At 32.6% G+C, this 19058-nt stretch overlaps 1 protein-coding gene across 6 annotated transcripts in view; it reads left to right on the top strand.

The window, feature by feature from the left end:
- Positions 1–18093, top strand: part of CTDSPL2 (CTD small phosphatase like 2) — a 75033-nt gene extending 56940 nt beyond the window's left edge. For all 6 annotated transcript variants that reach the window (XM_011355036.2, XM_011355033.2, XM_011355035.2 and 3 more), the window contains 5 exons: positions 8225–8287; positions 8392–8471; positions 11396–11522; positions 13009–13104; positions 13766–18093. In XM_011355036.2, coding sequence (XP_011353338.1) covers positions 8225–8287; positions 8392–8471; positions 11396–11522; positions 13009–13104; positions 13766–13831 — 432 coding nt within the window. In that variant the 3' untranslated portion in view covers positions 13832–18093. The remainder of the gene's footprint in view (positions 1–8224; positions 8288–8391; positions 8472–11395; positions 11523–13008; positions 13105–13765) is intronic.
- Positions 18094–19058: the final 965 nt, after the last annotated feature.

The raw sequence follows: 19058 nt of genomic DNA on the forward strand, positions 1-19058 counted from the left end.
TATAAAGTTATTATTTTCCTGTGGATCTGGGTAGTTGTCTTATTTTGAATTAAAAGCTTCTAGCAGTGATATGACCATCATACTTAGAAAATCATATGTGTATTGCATCTGTCTATGGAATTTAAAAAACTTTTTCTTATATATTTTAGTTATACTTTCTGAAACTGAAAAATAAACAATCTAGCCTAAATAAGGAGCAATGAGAAGGAAGTTTGACTCTTTCAAGTTACAGAGATGATTGCATTTTAATATACTGTGATTTAGTTACTACATCATGTACAGAGTTTAGTTCCCCTTCAGTAAATTTTTGAGGATGACCATAGTTAATACTGGGTACATTCCCTTGGATTTCTGGATTTGGCTTGACCATTCTGTCTGCTTTTTAAAAAATAACTTCGAAGAAATCTTGGGTTAGGGTTCCCCCAGTTTTCAGACCAGCAAGCTCCCTTTAAACAGGGAATGATGTCTTTTAAACTTTCAGTGGTGTTGTCTCCATCTACTGGCAAAGAAGAAATATACACAAGGGTCTGAGATGATCTAAGAGATTTTGGAGAAACCACATTATTAGGTAAGATGTGACTTACATGTTTAACCGCTACAATATAATGTGGCCCACTTAAACGTAGAAAGCTGTAAAATACTGTATATACTCTTTAAAAATAATTTATTGAGGTAAAATTCACAACATAAAATTAACTTTTTAAGGGCTCAGTTCCATGGCATTTATCTATATACTCTGGAATATGTTAGTTTCATAACATTTATAACTCTTAAAAACTCTTAAAAAGGTAATTTTAAGATAAGATCAAATTCTTCATCTGAATCAAAGCCACTTTGTGTCCTCTTGGGACTTATTTTACTTTTGCTTTCTTTTTGTGGTAAGTTTGTTATGATTGACTTGCATCTAATTTTAATTCCACTTGTTGCTTCTTTTTCTTTCAAAACAGTATAAATTGTCTTACATGTGTTTTAATGATCATCTGTATCAGGGATTGGTAAACTTTCTCCTATAAAGGACGGTTTGTTAATATTTTAGGTTTTGTAGTCTCTTTTGCAACTGTTTTTTCTGCCATTGTAACAGGAAAGTAGTCATAGACAGTACATAATTGAGTAAGTGTGGCTGTGTACTGATAAAATTTTATTTACAAAAATAACTAACAGTTTGGATTTGGCCGACAGGCTATAGTATGCTGACCCTTGGTCTGATAATTACGAGAGTATATACAGTAAATTTACATATTCAAATTCTAAGCAGAAGTAAGTAATCAAATGTTCATCAAAGTTCTTGTTGATATATAGAGAAATTTAAAACTAGATCCACTCTAATCTGGTTGTAGGCTTCCTTAGTTTTTTTAGACGAAAGTTTGAGGGAAATTTAGGTGGCCACTACTCACAGTTAAAGATTGCCTGACTTCATGATTTATACTCTTCTTTTGATTGATGTATAGGACTCAACTTAGTTAATGCAAGTCTTAGAATTTATGAGCAGGTAGATTATTCAAGCCTCTATTTGGTACCTTGAATGTATTTGAATTCCATTTCTAGGGGATAAAAAAATACCTAAAAAATCCAAGTCAAATTAAAATTTGATGTATGTTAGTACTGATATGGATAAACAGATTATTATTTGTGTATATGGAGAAAAAGTAATTTGAAAGAAAAACTGAGATTTTTAAAATGAGGTATGGTCCTCATAAAGGCAAAGTATGTGTTTTTGACTACGTCTTTCCCGTCTCCCTTAAATTGGTACTTTTTCCATAAATCGTTACACAATTAGTTGTTGGTAAAATGTATCTATTCATAGAATGGTACAAATGCATTTGATATCTGGAAAAACAAGTGCATGATCAGTTCTAATGCACATGTTTAACCTTTATATTTAGCTTATATTGACACATTGTCAGGAAATCCATCTCGTGGTGTTACCCAGTTAAGAGGTCTCCACTGTATTTAGTTTCTGTTCCTGCAGATCCACCAATTCAAGACTCTAGGTCATCTCACTCCCTCTTCCATCCAGAAGATGACTTCTATCCACAAGCAGGACTGAATCAAAAGACAGATTTTTCACTCAGCTCTTGAGCTGAATCACCTCCTCAATGACCTTCCTCTATCTCCATCAAGAACTGGAGCTCAGTTTTTTGAAGATGTAATAGAGCTACTCAGCCCAAACGTGGCTAATTGAAGACAAAAAAAGAAGATGCCTCATATGTATCACCACAGTGCAGCCAAACGTAACTGTGTTGTCCAACTCCTCATTCTGTAAAGTATGACAGGGGCATCTGATTTTTGGCTCTGTTCACCTGTAAGACTTTAGCCTTAGTGGCTTTCTGAAGATCAGTAAAATCAACAGACTTTGGGTCAGCTGTCCAGAAATCAGATTGTGGTAAGCACTCAAGGAGAGATAGGATCCTGTAGGGAGCTACTTGCTAAAGGATGCTTTGTTTTATAGTAGAGGTTGATTTTATGGGAAAAGCTGGGGGGAGAAGTGGGTGGGAACCCTATGTTTAGCGAAGCTCAGCCTTTTCCCCATTATTATGGTATATTTTCTTGGAAACCTTACAGCCTAGGATAAATTTCCACAAGAATCTCAAATATTTTATACCAGAGAAGTAGAGGGTCAGTGGCTTCTCTCTCCTCTCTGCAGTCTTTTCTAGAGAAGTTAGCATTTTTGCTTCATGAAGAAAAAAGCAGTCATTTAAATGGAGAGTTTTGTAGTAAATACCTAATCAAGTTTTTCTTTCTCTCAAGCTCTGATTTAAATTGACAGTAACCAAGAAGCTTTTGTTTTGTTTTGACTTTCGTAAACCATAATTTTATTGTACAAAAGCAGTATGTTTATTTGTCTCTTAAATAAAACATTTGAGGTCATGGACACTTAATATTAAGTGAGGAGTAATATTTTAGCTAGTTAGGAATAACATTTTGATAATTATTATCAAATAATGACCAAATATTAAAAATAACTTTAAAGTTACTTTCTTATCCTTATTAGTGTAGTTAGTCGTTGTCACTCATTTTTTCATCATAATTATTCATTATCAAGTTTTAAGTTAAAGACATGATATAGCTGAAACCTGTAGTTAGCTGCTTCTGAAAGATAAAAAAATGTATTTCATAGGGAATTCTTTGTAAATGTATCTTAAGCTTTAGAAGCAGTTTATTTAAAAAACCATGGAAAGTTCTTGTTCAACAGCTGAAATATTCTGCAAGTTTAGAAGAGGTGACAGTTCATTACTAAGCATATTAAATTAGAGGCTTCAAAGTTTAGAATTTGTTTCTAAAGGCAACATTTTTTTACTAAAAAGGTCTTTTTTTGCTTTTAAAATGATTACACTTTAATATAAACATCAGTAGTTTGTATATATACACATTTTAGTTGTTAAAATATATATATAGTGGCTAATTTTTACTTGAAAATTATTCTTCATTACTAACTTTTAGTATACCACTTATATGAATACATTAAACTTCACTTTATCCCACTTGGACTCTGTAAGAAAATTCCTTTTTAAATTTATTTCTACTTAATACAGTGTAAGGTTTTGCAGAAGCTTTTAGAGATTTGGGGCGGGGGGAGTTTGTCTTGTTTTTATTTTTATTTGTTTTGATGTTTTAGTATTTATCTCTTCATACCCAGATTGATCCACCTACAAATACTATCCCCAACAGCCATCTACCTCTTACTGGAACTGTGAGAAAGAGATGACTGTAAAATAACCCAATGGGTTATGAAGTTGAGGCCTCAGGGCCTCAGCAACCTTCTTTATGAAGGAGGTTGGGATTTTTGTCTCTGTGCTCTGGTATTGATGTTAAGAAAATGCTAAGTAAAATAGTTAGCTATCAATTGACACAATTTATTATTACTGTCCCTCTTTTTCTATCCCATAGCTTGTAGCCATGGAGCTTGCTTTCTCTTTGAGTTGAAGTTGTCCAGTTCTGACCCATAGAATCATACTCATTCCAGCAATTCTTCTTATAACTACTGAGTTTTAAATACTAAGATGATAATAGTAATAGCTATTTTTAGTCTCAATGTTCTGGGTGCTTTACATACATTAACTTATTTTATCCTCACAACCTGTGAGATAGGTACTTGTTACACCCATTTTATAGATGAAATTGAGGTGTACAGAAGGGTTTAAAAATTGGCAGAGCCACTTGTACACCTGTGGTATCTACTAATGGTAAAATCTTTCAGTTGTTTGTAACATCTCATTCTTCACATTCCCCAGTGTTAGTTTTCTACTGCTTTAAATTCTTACTGCTGATGAAATATATAACATTTACTATTTTTTTATTTAAAGGTGCCATATTTTTAAGTGGGTGAGTCCCACTGAATTTACCCTTTTTTCATACCTCCAATAGTGTAGCAGTTAAGATACAAGGATATCACGGAAAAACAATTAAAGATATTTCTTTTTGAATGTGGTAGGATCATATTATCTGCTTAAAACCATTTAGAGATATTTTTCCAGAAAAGATTCACATGTAAGATTTTTTTTTCTTAATCAGTTGCCCACAAATTGAAACTGCTTATCTTTGGGTATTTTCTTTTTCTTTTTTCATCATGCTGTTAAAGGTATCTATGATAATAGATAAAGGTTTGATAAACCAGCAGTCAGAAATGACTCAGTGTTTATAATTTGACATGCATACTTAGATATGAATTTGAATTTAGATAGACCTTATCACAAAATATTTGTAAGTTTGTAACTGGATTGCTATTTTTATGACTACTCTTACTAAATCTAGTCCTATTAACCATTTTTGGCATATTAGGACTATGTACAAAATTATAGAACATTCTCATTGTCTCGATACCAAAGAAAGGACAGGCTGACTGGTATTGTTCATATCAAGTTGCGTTAATGTTATTTAATGTTATAATGTTATTTTTTGTTATATATTTATCACTTTATAATATTTAAATTTTGGTAAAATCAGTCTACAGCAGATGGATGATACAAGATTAATCCCATTATCACTGTTTTGAAAATATTATTCCAATACAGTTTATTTTAAAAGTTTTGCATAATGAACATATTCATAAATCCCTATCTTTGGGTAGTAGTCAACCTTATTTAAGACATGTCTTCAGGTATTGTATTTTTATATACTAATTTTTTCTTATAGCATTATGCATTATTTTTAAACTTAACTTTTTTCAAAATATATTTGGTTTAGTGATAGAAGATTAAAACTATAGTGTAGATAGAGTAATTACTATATATTTGGAAGGACATACGTATACCATACTGAAATGAAACTTTTGGTCTATCTTACATTTGGGGACTGCATGGTTTTTGAAGAAGGATAGTTGGTGAAATACTAAGTAGAGAATGTAGAAAATAGGGAGTAGGCAGCTCGGGACAGGAATCTTTGTTATTAGGAGAAGAAAATGGAGTTAAGAGCATCCGTGGGATAGATTTTGAAGCATTTGGAGGCTTGCCTGTGTGTGCATCTGTACGTTAATGTATCTGTGTGACCTAACACAATAAGTGACTGTAGTCTCAAAGTGTATAATACATACCTTACAATTGTTCTTTCTTTCTTTCCTGCTGGACAAGATGTAGTGCTTCTTGACTTCTATAAATTTCTGCTTTAATAGATCCATCCAAATGACTTAGACCGTGCTGATCTTATGGCTCTATTTCTATTTTTCTTTCTGAGATTTTGCCTTTGCAGTACATGGCAGTACCTCTAGTAGTCCCAGTCCTACTCCTGCTCACTGTTACTTTGTACCTTTCTCACTAAACACCCCAAATTCTTGCTTAGATCTTTTAATCCTGAAACACCTTCTTGTTCCAATGGTGACTGTTGTGAGAATAGGAACTTTTACAGTCAACAGTTACTATATTCTATTCTCATGGTAAAGAAGCAGTCTAGTAGCAATATTGCCCCATCTTCAGTGCCACCTTTCATCCCAGTAAATAAGCATATTTTGAAAGTAATGTCAAATTTAAGAAGTGTTTTATATTTAAATATAGTCAAAGTAGTCTAATGCCTACTGAAGTTACAGTTTTGACCTAATCTGGAATTCACTGTGTAAGAAGTTGGAAAACATCACCTTTGTACAGTGTTCCACTTACTATGCTTGGATAATATTGTTAAAATAGAAGTATTCCTCTACAATAGAAGTGTGTTAGTGTTCAGAGGAAATAAATTACAGAGGCCCTTCTTCTCTTCGTTTACGGTATGGAGCAGGGATAACAGGGATATTGAAAACAATTATACATACGCAAAAATGAAATAGTTTTGATTATTAAGTGCATGTAAGTGATAAACCATCTTAGCAACAAACAAAAGGCTCTTGTGATTCATAGTTTATCATCCTCGAGATGAGGTAATTTAAAAAAGTATTGGCAGAATTGATGTGTTTTTTTCTTATAACCAGTCTATTTTGAAAAGACCTATAGTTAATAAAAAAAATGATTTTGCCAGTCAAGGTAGTAATATATCTGAAATCTATCAGTTACTTGGATTACCAAACAAACAAGGTGTGTGGTTTTCAGTCAAGACCACAAACTGCACCAAATGTTTCAGGATGAAAATGTTAAAATTAATTAGCAACTCTAGTTAATTTTTTAGTACCGCATCCTAAATGATAGTGATTGAATACTGAGGATTGGTTATTTTTATTTGCCAGAGTTTGGGGGGCAGAGGACGTCTGTGGCTTATTTTGTTTTTGACTAGTCAAGAAATTAAGATAAAATGCCTAATAGGATTAAAAACACGTAAACTTATCATTCTAGCCCAGAGGTGAGGTTAGAGTGATAGTATTAACATGTTAACAATTGTTCAAAATTTGTCTTCCACGAGTGATCAGTTCTTAAGGAAATTCAGTAGTTGTCCTTGTGTAGTGTTGTAGGCTTGTCTCTCTCTGTGTCTTTATTGCTATATTAACTTATGGCAGTTCTATTTCTTCTGCTTACTATATATTTGGCATTATCTTATTGCCCTTTGGGCTTTGGAAATTGCAAAGATGGGTAGTACATAGTCCCTACCTCCTAGAATTCTTTGCATGATTTCTCTTCTGCCCTAAAACATTCCTAGAGCTAGATTTTTATCCTGAGGGCATTTTTATATGCATGTGTATTGATGACAATCTCCATGAAGCCTAGCTTTTGAATTTGCTGCCATCACAGTTTTTTAATCTGAATCCAGTGAATCTGGTACATAGTTGTTTGACAGATATTTGTTGTTCGTGGTAGTTGAAGTTAATCACCTTTGGAGCACAAAATTTTCTTTTTATTAAATTTTGTCACAAAAGGAATATAATGTAAAAGAATAAAAATCTTTTGTAAATCAGCTTAGTGGTTCTCATGACATACATATCTGTGCTTTTTAAATATTGGACTATATTACAAGAGCTAGATTAAATGTAGGCAAAAAGATAGACACAGAAATAAGAAAATAATGTATATAAGGCAGTTCTTTGGGTAACTGTTGTTTGACTATTACATTTTCTACCTCAAGTAGCCCGGTAGTGCTAATTTATTTTATTTATTTTTTTTTTATTTTTTAGGCGAGGCAACCCTTGGTTGACCTCACAGATTGCAAGGACCTTTTCATCTTATAATCCCTTTTTATTATTTTTTTTTATTATTATTATTTTTATGCCTATACCGGTAGTGCTAATTGAAATACTACATCTGAATCAGTAAATGTAGAACAATAACATCATTTCTGAAAAATTCCAGGTATTTAAACCCACCAATCCAAACATCTCTTTCTTGAACATTACTTACCATAATAGAAATTTAAAGTAAAGGTATTCTTATGTAATTGTTGAGAAGAAATTCTGAGTAATTATTGAGGAAGGTCATTGAGACAGGTCAGCTAGACATGGACACACAGCCTGCCTAATAATTGGATGGATGCTACCTGGCTGGAAGATGGAGCTGATTGGTGGATCAAAATCTCAGAGGGAAATCTTATATTTTTAGTTTAAATGTTTATTAAAATTATATTCCATGAACTATTGTATGCTGCTGTTTATTAAAAAGTAAAATGATCACCAGTGATTATTATTACCCTACCAAAAGGTTGTTGTAAGTGGTTTTTGGTATGTGAAATATATTTGGTTGAGTGATATTTAGGAAACTCAATTTTTTTAAAAATATGAACTTTATAATATATCCAACGTTAGAACACAACGTATCTTAAATAAGTTGTTTGTATTTTATATATTTATTTGCTGAAACCTATCTTTGTATTTCTTCAGGTTTATGTAAGATTAAGGCCATTCTTCAGGGAATTCCTGGAACGAATGTCTCAGATGTATGAGGTAAGCATACATTAGCTAATTACATAAATATTTTTATTTTATTCAATATAGTACCCATATTTAGATCATGTATAATGATTACTTCTTTTCCCCTGAATTTGTAGATCATTCTTTTTACTGCTTCTAAGAAGGTGTATGCAGACAAGTTACTGAACATACTAGACCCTAAAAAGCAACTGGTCAGGTAAATTCAACTAAGAAATAGTGGAAATGTCTGTCACACTGATCTATGAAATTACTATGATTATATTTAATTTTCATGGCCATTTTCATTTGGCTGCATATATAGAGATTTGTTGTGTTGAATGGTGGAAATAAATGAACTTTTTAAGCCCCAAAATTCTTTAAGAGTTCCTAATGATAGAACTCTGGACAGACGTTCTTTAAAGGATACAAAAATCAAATGTATTTATTTATTGTTACATCCATATCCTCACTTCGTTTGGGATTGTGGGGAGAGGGGGTATGTGGAATTTTTCACTGTGTGCATGATATTTCACTTCCTTATGTCTCTGAGATAATGCATGTTATGTCACCTTTTTAATGGCATAGAGAAATAAAAGTTAATTTTAACAGAAGGGATCAAATTAAACTTTGCTTTTTTTAAGAGCAAATTTATCTTCCATTGAAAGAAAATGTTAACATGAATTTTACTGGAAATTGCAGTTGGCTTAGTCATTCAGGTTATCCTGATCTGCACTCAGTTCATTGTGTGTGTCCTGAGCCAGCAGATGAATTTTGTTCCTGATCAGGTGGGGAGTGTCTTGGGTAATTTTAAAACATTTTGAAAATTAGTTCAATAAGATATTAAGACTGCTGCAGTCTTGCTGCATCATGTAAGATGTATGAGTTAATCTTTTGGGTTTTTGACCAAGAGCTGAGAGAGATGCCACGAAAGGCTTGTAATAGCTTTCAGAGCTAGGTATTCATTTACTTGAATACGTTCTCCTATTTTGTCTTTATGGAAAATCTTTAATTTCTACTGTTACTAGTAACTTTATTATCGAGTGTTTACAACTATGCTGGAAGGCTTTTCCTAATGCCCACTTTTAGGAGATTTTCTTTCTTGTAAATAGAACTGTTTTGTTTTGTTTTTTTTAAATCTAAATGATTAAAATTTGTCCTAGTTAGTTTCCATTTTATCTTTCATATAAGCAAGCTTCAGACATACAAAATAGGAAATATTTTCTTTTCATAAAAGCATATTATAATTCTCATTTTACCTAACTTTAACAAAAGTATACAAATGATTTTATTCTGATCATTTCATTCATTAATGAAGATTTCTATTCAGTACCTCCAAAATTCCAGGGAACAGTGGTGACCAACACAAACCCTTCCTCTCTTGGAACTTTCATTTTACTGGAAGAGAAATCGTAGTCAAACTAGTTTTCTAAAATTTTATTTAGGAGTTTCAATTTGTTTTATCTTGTTGCTTTTTGAAAAACTTAAAAACTTTTGAACACTATATTGAATTCATTAGAGGGCAATAGGGAATTATCTATGTTGGTGATAAGGTGGACTTAGAAATTCCTATGATCTCTGAATCCTTTGAGTCCAAATGCAAATTTGATGACTAGCAAAAGTAATTTCTTCCTAAAACTGCAAATACATGCTATTGACCCTCAGATTTCTTAATAACTGGAGAGGTTTTAGTATAAATTAATTAAAGTAACTGTTAGTATCCACATATATATTCAGTTGTCTCTGGTCTCAGGTGATTTTGCTGCTACTGGGAAAGCATCAATAGTGACTTACATGTACATGCTTTACCTGCCTCTCCAATTTCCTTATATCTCTAAATGTTTATGCAGATAAAATACAGAATCTTATTTGGGCCCAACCAGGACCTATATTTTCCAAGTTGGATTGTCTAAACCTTTTAGAGGTAGATGATCATTAATTTAAAGTATGCTTTATAATAAGGGGGAAAGAACTATTTATTTATATTAACATTTTGTCTGGTTGTAAAATTCTTATTCTGCCATCACCACTGGTACTGATACTTATAAGGTTGAGTTTTGGGGGCTTTTGTTATCATTAGAGATATGACAGATTTTATTGGTAGAAAATGCCCCTTGAAATTGCATGATTAAAAATGCAGGTATGAGTAGGCCTTAACTCCTCAGTGGCATTAAGACACAAGGAAGCCAAACTACCAAATTATTAATATATACAAATGGAGTGTTTCAAAGTGATCTGTATCAATTATTAGCAATATTCAGAGACTAATATTTTAAGTGCTAAGTGAAGATTATTTAATTATTACAGTATATAAGTATTATAAAATTTTTAATAGCTTTTAAAAATGATAATTTTTCCATTTAGTATCTATCATTGGTGAAACATCAATTTATATTTGTTATACTTAAATCTGAATTTATCATTTCATTCAATCCTTGTTTTTTCAAATGATCATATACACACTAAATTAAAAGAAAGATGAGTGTTTGGGGAAAGTGGAAATGATGGAATGTTTTGGCCTCCACACCTTTTCTCAAAAACTATAAGAGAAACTAAAGACATTTTTTAAAAATGCTAACACAGAAACATTCCTTCTTATATTTTCTATTCTGGCATGTACCAAGGATAGGGAGGCCGTGTGGTCTTCTGGTTAGAGCAAAGGACTAGGAGCCAGGAAGATCCTGGGTTCCAATGCGGGGCTAACCACTGACTTACTGTGTGACCTTGGGCAGGTCACTTGACCTCCTTGTGCCTCAGTCAGCCATCTGGAAAATTGGTTAAAAAGCAGGACCTCGCTGACAACCAGATGCTGCATCTGAACTGAGCTTTCCTGGATAAATAAATTACAAAAACAATTTACAGAGTTTTTAATCCCTCTTTATAATTTACTATAACATTTTGGGATAAACCACAGTTCTTTAAGAAATGGTAATATTTGGTTGTAAGATTTCAGTAATTGCTAAGAATTTTTACAGTAAAACTGTAGCCCAAAGGTTAGGCCCACATATGTATTTGAATTTCCTTTGTGAGACAAGAATAATAAGGTTTATCTTGTAAAGCCTATAGTATGTGTATGTACATACGTTTTAATATATGTTGTACTTTTTAGAGTTTATTTTTTAATTTGTGTTTATTTTTATTTAGGCACCGACTTTTTCGTGAACATTGTGTTTGTGTACAAGGAAACTATATAAAGGACTTAAATATCCTTGGAAGAGATCTTTCAAAAACTATAATAATTGACAACTCACCACAAGCCTTTGCATATCAGGTAGGAAGAGGGTTGCTAACAAATTCAGATTGAAAGAAAACACAATGAGGACAAATGCTACCAAACAATTTGATGGGAGAACAGAATTTTCACTGGTGGAGTTTCTCTGTTTAGTGTCACCTTTAGAATTAGAGATGCCAAATTGCTATATTCCTTGGAAAAAGTTTCTTTTAAATGAAGTACAACATACAGAAAAATCTGAGTAGTAAATCTGACACGAAAGGACTATAAGGTATACATTATTTCATACAGCGGTCCCCAACCTTTTTGGCACCAGGGACCAGTGCTCCTATGAGAACCTAATGCTCGATGATCTGAGGTGGAGCTGAGGCGGTGATGCTAGCACTGGGGAGCAGCTGCAAATACAGATGAAGCTTCACTTGCTCGCCTGCCACTCAACTTCCTGCTGTGCAGCCCGGTTCTTTACCAGCCATATACTAGTACTAGTCCATGGCACAGGGGTTGGCGACCCCTGATTTAATAGCACTCTTACCAGTTGTTAAATCAGCAACCTAATTGTAAGCATGTTTGAGAATTACAATTAGCTTAACTGTTCTTCTGGTCATTTTGATTTGACATTCTTCAGTATTTTCTTAGACTATTTTGTCAATATATTTGTACCCTTTGTTAATGATTCTTTGAAATATGTGAAATATATCTTACAAGCAATGAGCCGTCCTTGCAAGATATACTTTACATTATGAATATGTTCACATGATATGTCTGAGATTTCATCCACAATATATCGGTGTAGAATGGGGATCGTGGGCAGTGGGTTAGGTGTAGATGGAATAAGATTGACCCTTAACTTCTGTGTTTCAAAATGTCCATAATAAAAAGAAAAAAAAAAAAGGAAAAAACTGCATATGGTATTGAAATATGTTCAGTTTAGGTCACTACTTTTACTTGCTTGCATTTTGAATTATGTTTTTAAGAATTTCTTCTTGGTTCCTAAATAAAATCATTTCAGTTATACTCCACCTCCAAGACAATGTTCTGTGTAAATGTTTAAATAAAGGTATTTTATCCTAGAGATTATTTACTATATAAAACAAATATGGTTTGCATTCTTGTTTTTAGACTCCTCTTCAGTGAAATAGCATCGAGTCAATTTGTTATGTTCCTACCATTTCAGATTATCCTGCTATTTGTTGAGAATAAAGCAATGAATGGGGTGTAGTCCCTGTGTAAAACTATATGCTTTCTGATAATGTTCTCTGTTTAGATTGGCAATACCCATTCATTCACAGTGCCTTACATTGACTAATAGTAACTATTTCTTGAATAAATATTTCTTGAATAAAGGAATGTTTTTAGTTATGTTAATGCAAAACTTGTTTTAATGGATCTTTCTTGTTTAGTTTTATAAACAGGAAAAAAATTGCGCTGAAAACCAGTTAGGCTCCATTTATTTCTTCTTTTAAGCTTTTCCAAAGTAGGCAAAATGTAGGCCAAAAAGGACTTAATTACTTATTTATCATTTTAGCTATCTAATGGAATCCCTATAGAAAGCTGGTTTATGGATAAAAATGACAATGAACTCCTAAAATTGATTCCATTTTTGGAGAAGCTTGTAGAACTGGTAAGTATGTCTTATTTACCTTTTTCTGTTATTTTTTGTTGCCTCAACTTTATCGAAATAAATCTTTTAAATTGCTTTACATTATGTATACTGACTTTTTAAATCAACATTGTGAGAGATTAGGGCAAAGATTAAAAGAATTACAAGCATTTTTGAACCTTATAAATTATATTAAAATACTTATCAGTATTTAAAAATTTATAGATTGAATGTTTATATTTCACTGGGCTTCTTCCTCTTGCAAGTCACTGACTAGTTGGGTTAAATCGATTTTGTTTTGCTTTTATAGTTAAGGTCTAGAATTATTGCTTATGCTAACTGAAACTTTATTCTGGGAATTTTTTTCCTATATCCATGCATTAATTTTAAAACTAATTATAAAGTAGAATTCAGTGGCTTAACACTTCTACCGAGCTTTCAGTTTGGCCTTGATTGCATAATTGTTCTTATAAAATTAAAACTTTAATGACGTTATTAAAATCTAAATTTAATACTAAATTAACTGCTTCTGTGTAGTACATTTATGTATGGCAAACAAATGATATAAGTTGTAAAATAAACAGTGATATACTTTTCTGCAAAGTAAGAATGTTCATAGTGATCTGAGGATGATATCTTTGAAATTATATGTGGCCTTTAAAATGTCTTTTTCTCCTCACAGAATGAAGATGTTCGACCTCACATCAGAGACAGATTTCGCTTGCACGATTTGCTGCCCCCAGATTAAGTACAGACTTGTCAAATCACTGAAGGGGGAGAGAATGCAGGACCCTTTTGGACTAAGACAAAACATTGCCATTACTGTTGAAATTTTGCATTTTTGTACCCCGTCTTGCTTTTCTTATCTTTGGTGCCCAATAATAATCAAGGGTTACAGAAAGAGACTTTATTTCAGATTGAATACATACAGTAGGTAGGCTAAAACAGAAGAGTCTTTAGAACTAGTGCAACTCCAGTGAAATTTTTTTATGTACAGGACATCTGCAGTTTATAAAGAATTCTGTTTCTGCCACCAGCAGTTTGACCTGTAGTCACACAGGATTTTATGATAATAACAGAGTTGAAAATGGACTTTTATTTTCTCTCTGTTTGGTGCTCTAAGTGGGTTTGTAGCCACTTTTCTGTTACTTTAAGATTCTCATTTCAACAGGAATGGCCAGTAAAAGTTGTTTTATTTTTCCTGTTAAGGTTTATAACCTTTTTACATTTTTGACCTGTATTAGATTAGAATTTCATTATGCATTCCTTTTAGTTGAGGCGCTTCATAGTTTTCTGGAAATAGTCAATTTTTAGTTTTTTATTATACATTTGAATGGCCGTTTTCCTGCTTTGTCTGCCTGCATATTGTATATTTGTTTAAAAATATTCTCTACTTTTAGTCCATGTAAGTTTCATTTAGAAAGACATGCATTTATATTTTGTTTCTGTAATATTCTACTGTAGGTGAAATCTTTTCAGAAATCAAGAGACTGGGTAGATAAGAATATATGAATGACTAATATTCAAAAGATTTAAACCATTGTGATGGCATGTGTTCCCAAATGGTAATATCTTGCAATGGCACACAGATTTAATGGATAAAGGTATACCTCAGACTTCACTGTGCTCACCAATCTTTGAGGAGAATGAGTTTGGTCACCTGTTGGGCTTGATTTGGTTACTGCTGCCTTTGGTTTCCTCCAGGAATGCAGTATTCTGCACAGCGACTCAGTATTTTTAGTTATTTTGCATGGGCTGGTAGTACCTCTGTTATGCTCTCGGTTACAATCAATTTAAAACTCTGTGTAACAGTCTTGGTACCTTACAGTAGCTATGCATAATCCTGTGGCACAGTAAGCTCCCAAGCCACCGATGCAGTTAATATGCTCTCATAGTGGTTTTCTATGCTATATGAAAATAGTCTTCAAGCCTTGGTTCTCTAATGCAGCTACCACAGGAGGCTGATATTTTTATAGTGGCGTGTAATCTCCGTTTCGGGAGGCTTTTTATGGAAGGTAGAATTTGTAAAAGTTAGTATGCTTTGCCTCTCGACTGCATTAACATGCCACAGGCTCAGACTGTTTTTGTGTAAAGGATGTCAAAGAACGGCACTTTTTCTAAAGAGAAGTTTGATATTTTGTATGCTTGTTAAGAAAGTACAGTATTGGAAATTAAAGGTGGACAACTGATAATTGAGGAGTATGTCACTTAATTTTTTATGTATATTACCTGTTTACTTGTACAACTTATTGTACAAATTACATGCAGCTTCATTTTCAAATGAATCCTTAAAATAAGGAAATCTTTTTAGGAAAACATTTAATTTTTGTATTTTTTGATTTTAAAGGCATGAGTTATGTCAATTTTCAGTGTATTAATGAAGATTTTAACTTTTCATCAGGTTGAGTGTTTTCTTACTATATTATCTGTTGTGTATGTAGTTAGCATATTGTGTCACTGAACTGTTTAAAAATCTAGCATGTAGAGCAAGCCTGTTTTGTGGAAAATCCTTATTAAAAAAATAATCATGGCAGATTTTCTGCAAAAAAAAAAGCAGAAGCATTTGCAATTCAGAATACTGGTTTTTTTGTTTTAATTTAAAGAAAGGTATTTTGCTTGCAGGAAAAAATACTACAGATTCATTTTAATGAGAATCTTTGAAATGTATTTATCTTTAGGGCATCTGGGCATCTTTATGCTGTTTGTCTTCTGTCTTTCTTGAAATAAAATGTACATACGTTACCTTTACATATGCTCTTGCTCAAGATTGTGAACCTAGTTACATTTCTCCTTGCTCCCTTTTTATGCTCAAACAGCAAAACCCAAAACCTATACAAGATTTAAACTTTCAGCGTGCACTGTAATTGCTGAAAGCTTTTCCGATTAAGTAAATACCATCTCAAAGGGCTTTCCCATAACTTAAAGGGAAATCTAAGCACCTATACCATTGTGCCTGTGGGCACTTGAAATAAACACCAATTTTTAATCATCGTTTGTTAATTGTAAAGCTATTGTCAGTCCCGTGCTAAGGAGAGCTCCCTAAAGTCAGTAGACAAATGAATCAAGCATAACGAATTTTGTAAAGAATAAACTAGGGGAAATTTTGTATGGCCTGAGAAAATTTCTTGAGACCAATTTAATATATTTTTCTTCATTACTTGACTTGAGTCACTTTAAATTTAATACAAAATTTAAAATAATTTATAAAGAGACAACTATCCAGTTTTCTTCTACATTACTATAAGTAATGTTTTATCTTTTCATTACCCCTTCTTTGTAGATGTTATCTTAGACACTTCCATTTAGTTAAGTGGAGGTGTGTATTTTATGAACTGAGACGTGCCCAGCCCCTTCAGTTCACACAGGAAACATGAACTCTTAAAAACTGACTGTAGTAAATGCAGGAGAGATGGATACCTGTTAAGACAGCAAAAGTGACCTATATACACATTACAACTCTGAAGTACATAGAATTGTGATATTTCCAGTGATAAATGTCTGACTTTTAAGACATTCTTTTAAATATTTGTATTATTGTTAGGATGTTTTAATCAGTTGTGTTTTTTAATTCCATGTAATATATATAGCCCTAGTCAGATTTATATCATCAAATTTATCCTTGGGTCTTAAAAGAATTGATAGCAATTTGAAACCATAAATTGTTTTATATTAGCTAGTATGTATATTTATTTACCCAGTGGCTTTATCTTGTTTCCCAAAATTGGGGGGAATTTGTTGAAAGCATTGTAACTTCTATAAATGACTATTTTCTTGTAACTGTCAGTGAAAATGTATGTGTACATCGGTTTTTTATATTCCCTGGTTTTTCTGGTTTATTTGTTTTGTTTGTTAGGGTTAAACATAGAATGGTTTTTAAAAAAAGTTCTTTGGTCAATGACTTTTCAGCTAGATGTTATTCTCGTTAAGTCTTCTAAAGAAGTTCATTTTTCATTGTTTTGTTCAGTCAACTTACCTGAAAAACAGAGACTTCATCTCATCAGTGAAGAAAGCATTTCATTATTCCTACAAATCTTTACAGCGAGCACAGAATTCTTCATAAGGACCAGATCTCTTCCACGTCTTGTGTCAATCACATAAAGCTGAAACGTAAAGGACACTGAAGCCTTCATTTAATTGTACTAACATGATGGTGTTATATACTACATCATTAGCTAGTTAAGGTTTTCTGACCTGATTTCTCTTTGTCTTCCTAGGTATTTATTTGTTATCTCTTTTACTCTTGTGTATCGAAAATTAACTTAGTTAATAGTTACCCACCGAATAACTATGCCAAGCAACTAGGAAAGAATGTTTATTTTATTTCCCCTTATAGGGGAAGAGTGGACTGGGAACAAAAATGTATGGGCCAAAAGGCCTTAGGTTGTCATTCATTCACTTTCTTATTCCTCTCATAACCTATATTTGAGTATAGTATTTTTTCAGCTGATGTGCTTGATTATGTCATTACTTTTCATGTCTTCCCTTTAGTTGAAAGCCTGCTAGGAACCTGTATAAAATACATTTAAAATATTCAGAATAAGAACCACAAGACTCAGTATCTTATATTTAAATGCTACTTAAATTATTGGAATCCAAGTCTCACTCACTAGGATACATTTTTATAAAATGTTTCTCTGTATCTTGAATTGAAATTACTTGCCCAGAGGCAAGAGTTTTTGGGATATAATGTGTTTTGAGAAATTTTTTAAAAGAGGATAAGAGAACAACAAGTTTATACTTACTTTATGGTTTTGATATTAGTTAGTATTTTAAAATACTCAGTGGTTCCCAAACCTGACTTTTCATTGGAATTATTCTGAGCTTTTCAAATACAGATTCCTGAGGCCTAGCCCCTGCAAAATTGTCTCATTGGGTCGAGAGTGGGGCCTGAGAGTTCTGTGTTTTTTAAAAGCTCTCTCCAAGTGATTCTAATAGCCAGATTTGGGAAATCACTGTTTTAAATGTGACGGTGGTTTGAGGCTAGGCAACAAAATAAAAGTTTACCAGACATCTCTGTGGTAGAGTTTTTCTTTTTTTTTAAAGTGGGACCAGATTTCACAGAACTTAGTCAAGATACATGGAGGAATATTAAAGAAGATCAAGGCTACTGCTCATTACCATTCTTTCATACTTTTAAGAGTTTGCATTTCTAGCACTTGGAATAGTTATACACAACTGAAGGACATATCCCTGAATGAGACCATTATATATATTAACTGTAAAATATTTCACTATTTTTTTATTTTATAAATCTTTGTAGAAATAAGCAATGAAATACTACTTTCATCTCTCGAGAAATGGGATTTTTCAAGGCAGTGTCCTTTTGGCATTCAGGTAGGAGGATGTTAATATTCTCTCTGCCTTTCCATGTGAATCAATATGAAGTCATGGACATTTAAAAAATCTCAATTTAATTTCTACATCTTTACTATGCAGTATAGCCATGAACAAGTAATGTAGATTTAGTTTTCTCATCTTCAAATGCCCTGATCACCCTACCTCACAGGGTTGTTGTGGGGATAAATAAAACTTTTATGGAAGCACTTTCCTTTGATGATATTTTATCAGCCATTAGAAATAATGTGATGTCTTACATATACAGTGATCTTTTTGCTTACAAGTATGTAGTTTTTTCACATTACTTTCCCTTTTGATATCCAAGATAGACCTGTAAGGATCATAGAGTAGGTTACAGATAAGGAAACAGCTCACAGGCTGTAACCAAAGACCTCAGCTATTCTGGGAGATTCGAATTCAGGTATCACTACAACATGCTATTTCCCAAAGCCTAGGCATTCTTGTATAAGCATGTCTGTACAGAAATAGTTTTCTCAAGTCTATAAATCAGTTTAGCCAATAAAATGTTCTTATAAGGAATGTAATAACTCAATGTAAAAGTTTGTGGTACAAACTAGACCTCTAGAGTTTAAGATAGAATTTTTAAACTAGGAAATTCCAACTTCCAAGTGTGCCTC

The sequence above is a fragment of the Pteropus vampyrus genome, unplaced genomic scaffold, assembly GCF_000151845.1.
Source record: "Pteropus vampyrus isolate Shadow unplaced genomic scaffold, Pvam_2.0 Scaffold19, whole genome shotgun sequence".
Lineage (NCBI taxonomy): Eukaryota > Metazoa > Chordata > Mammalia > Chiroptera > Pteropodidae > Pteropus > Pteropus vampyrus.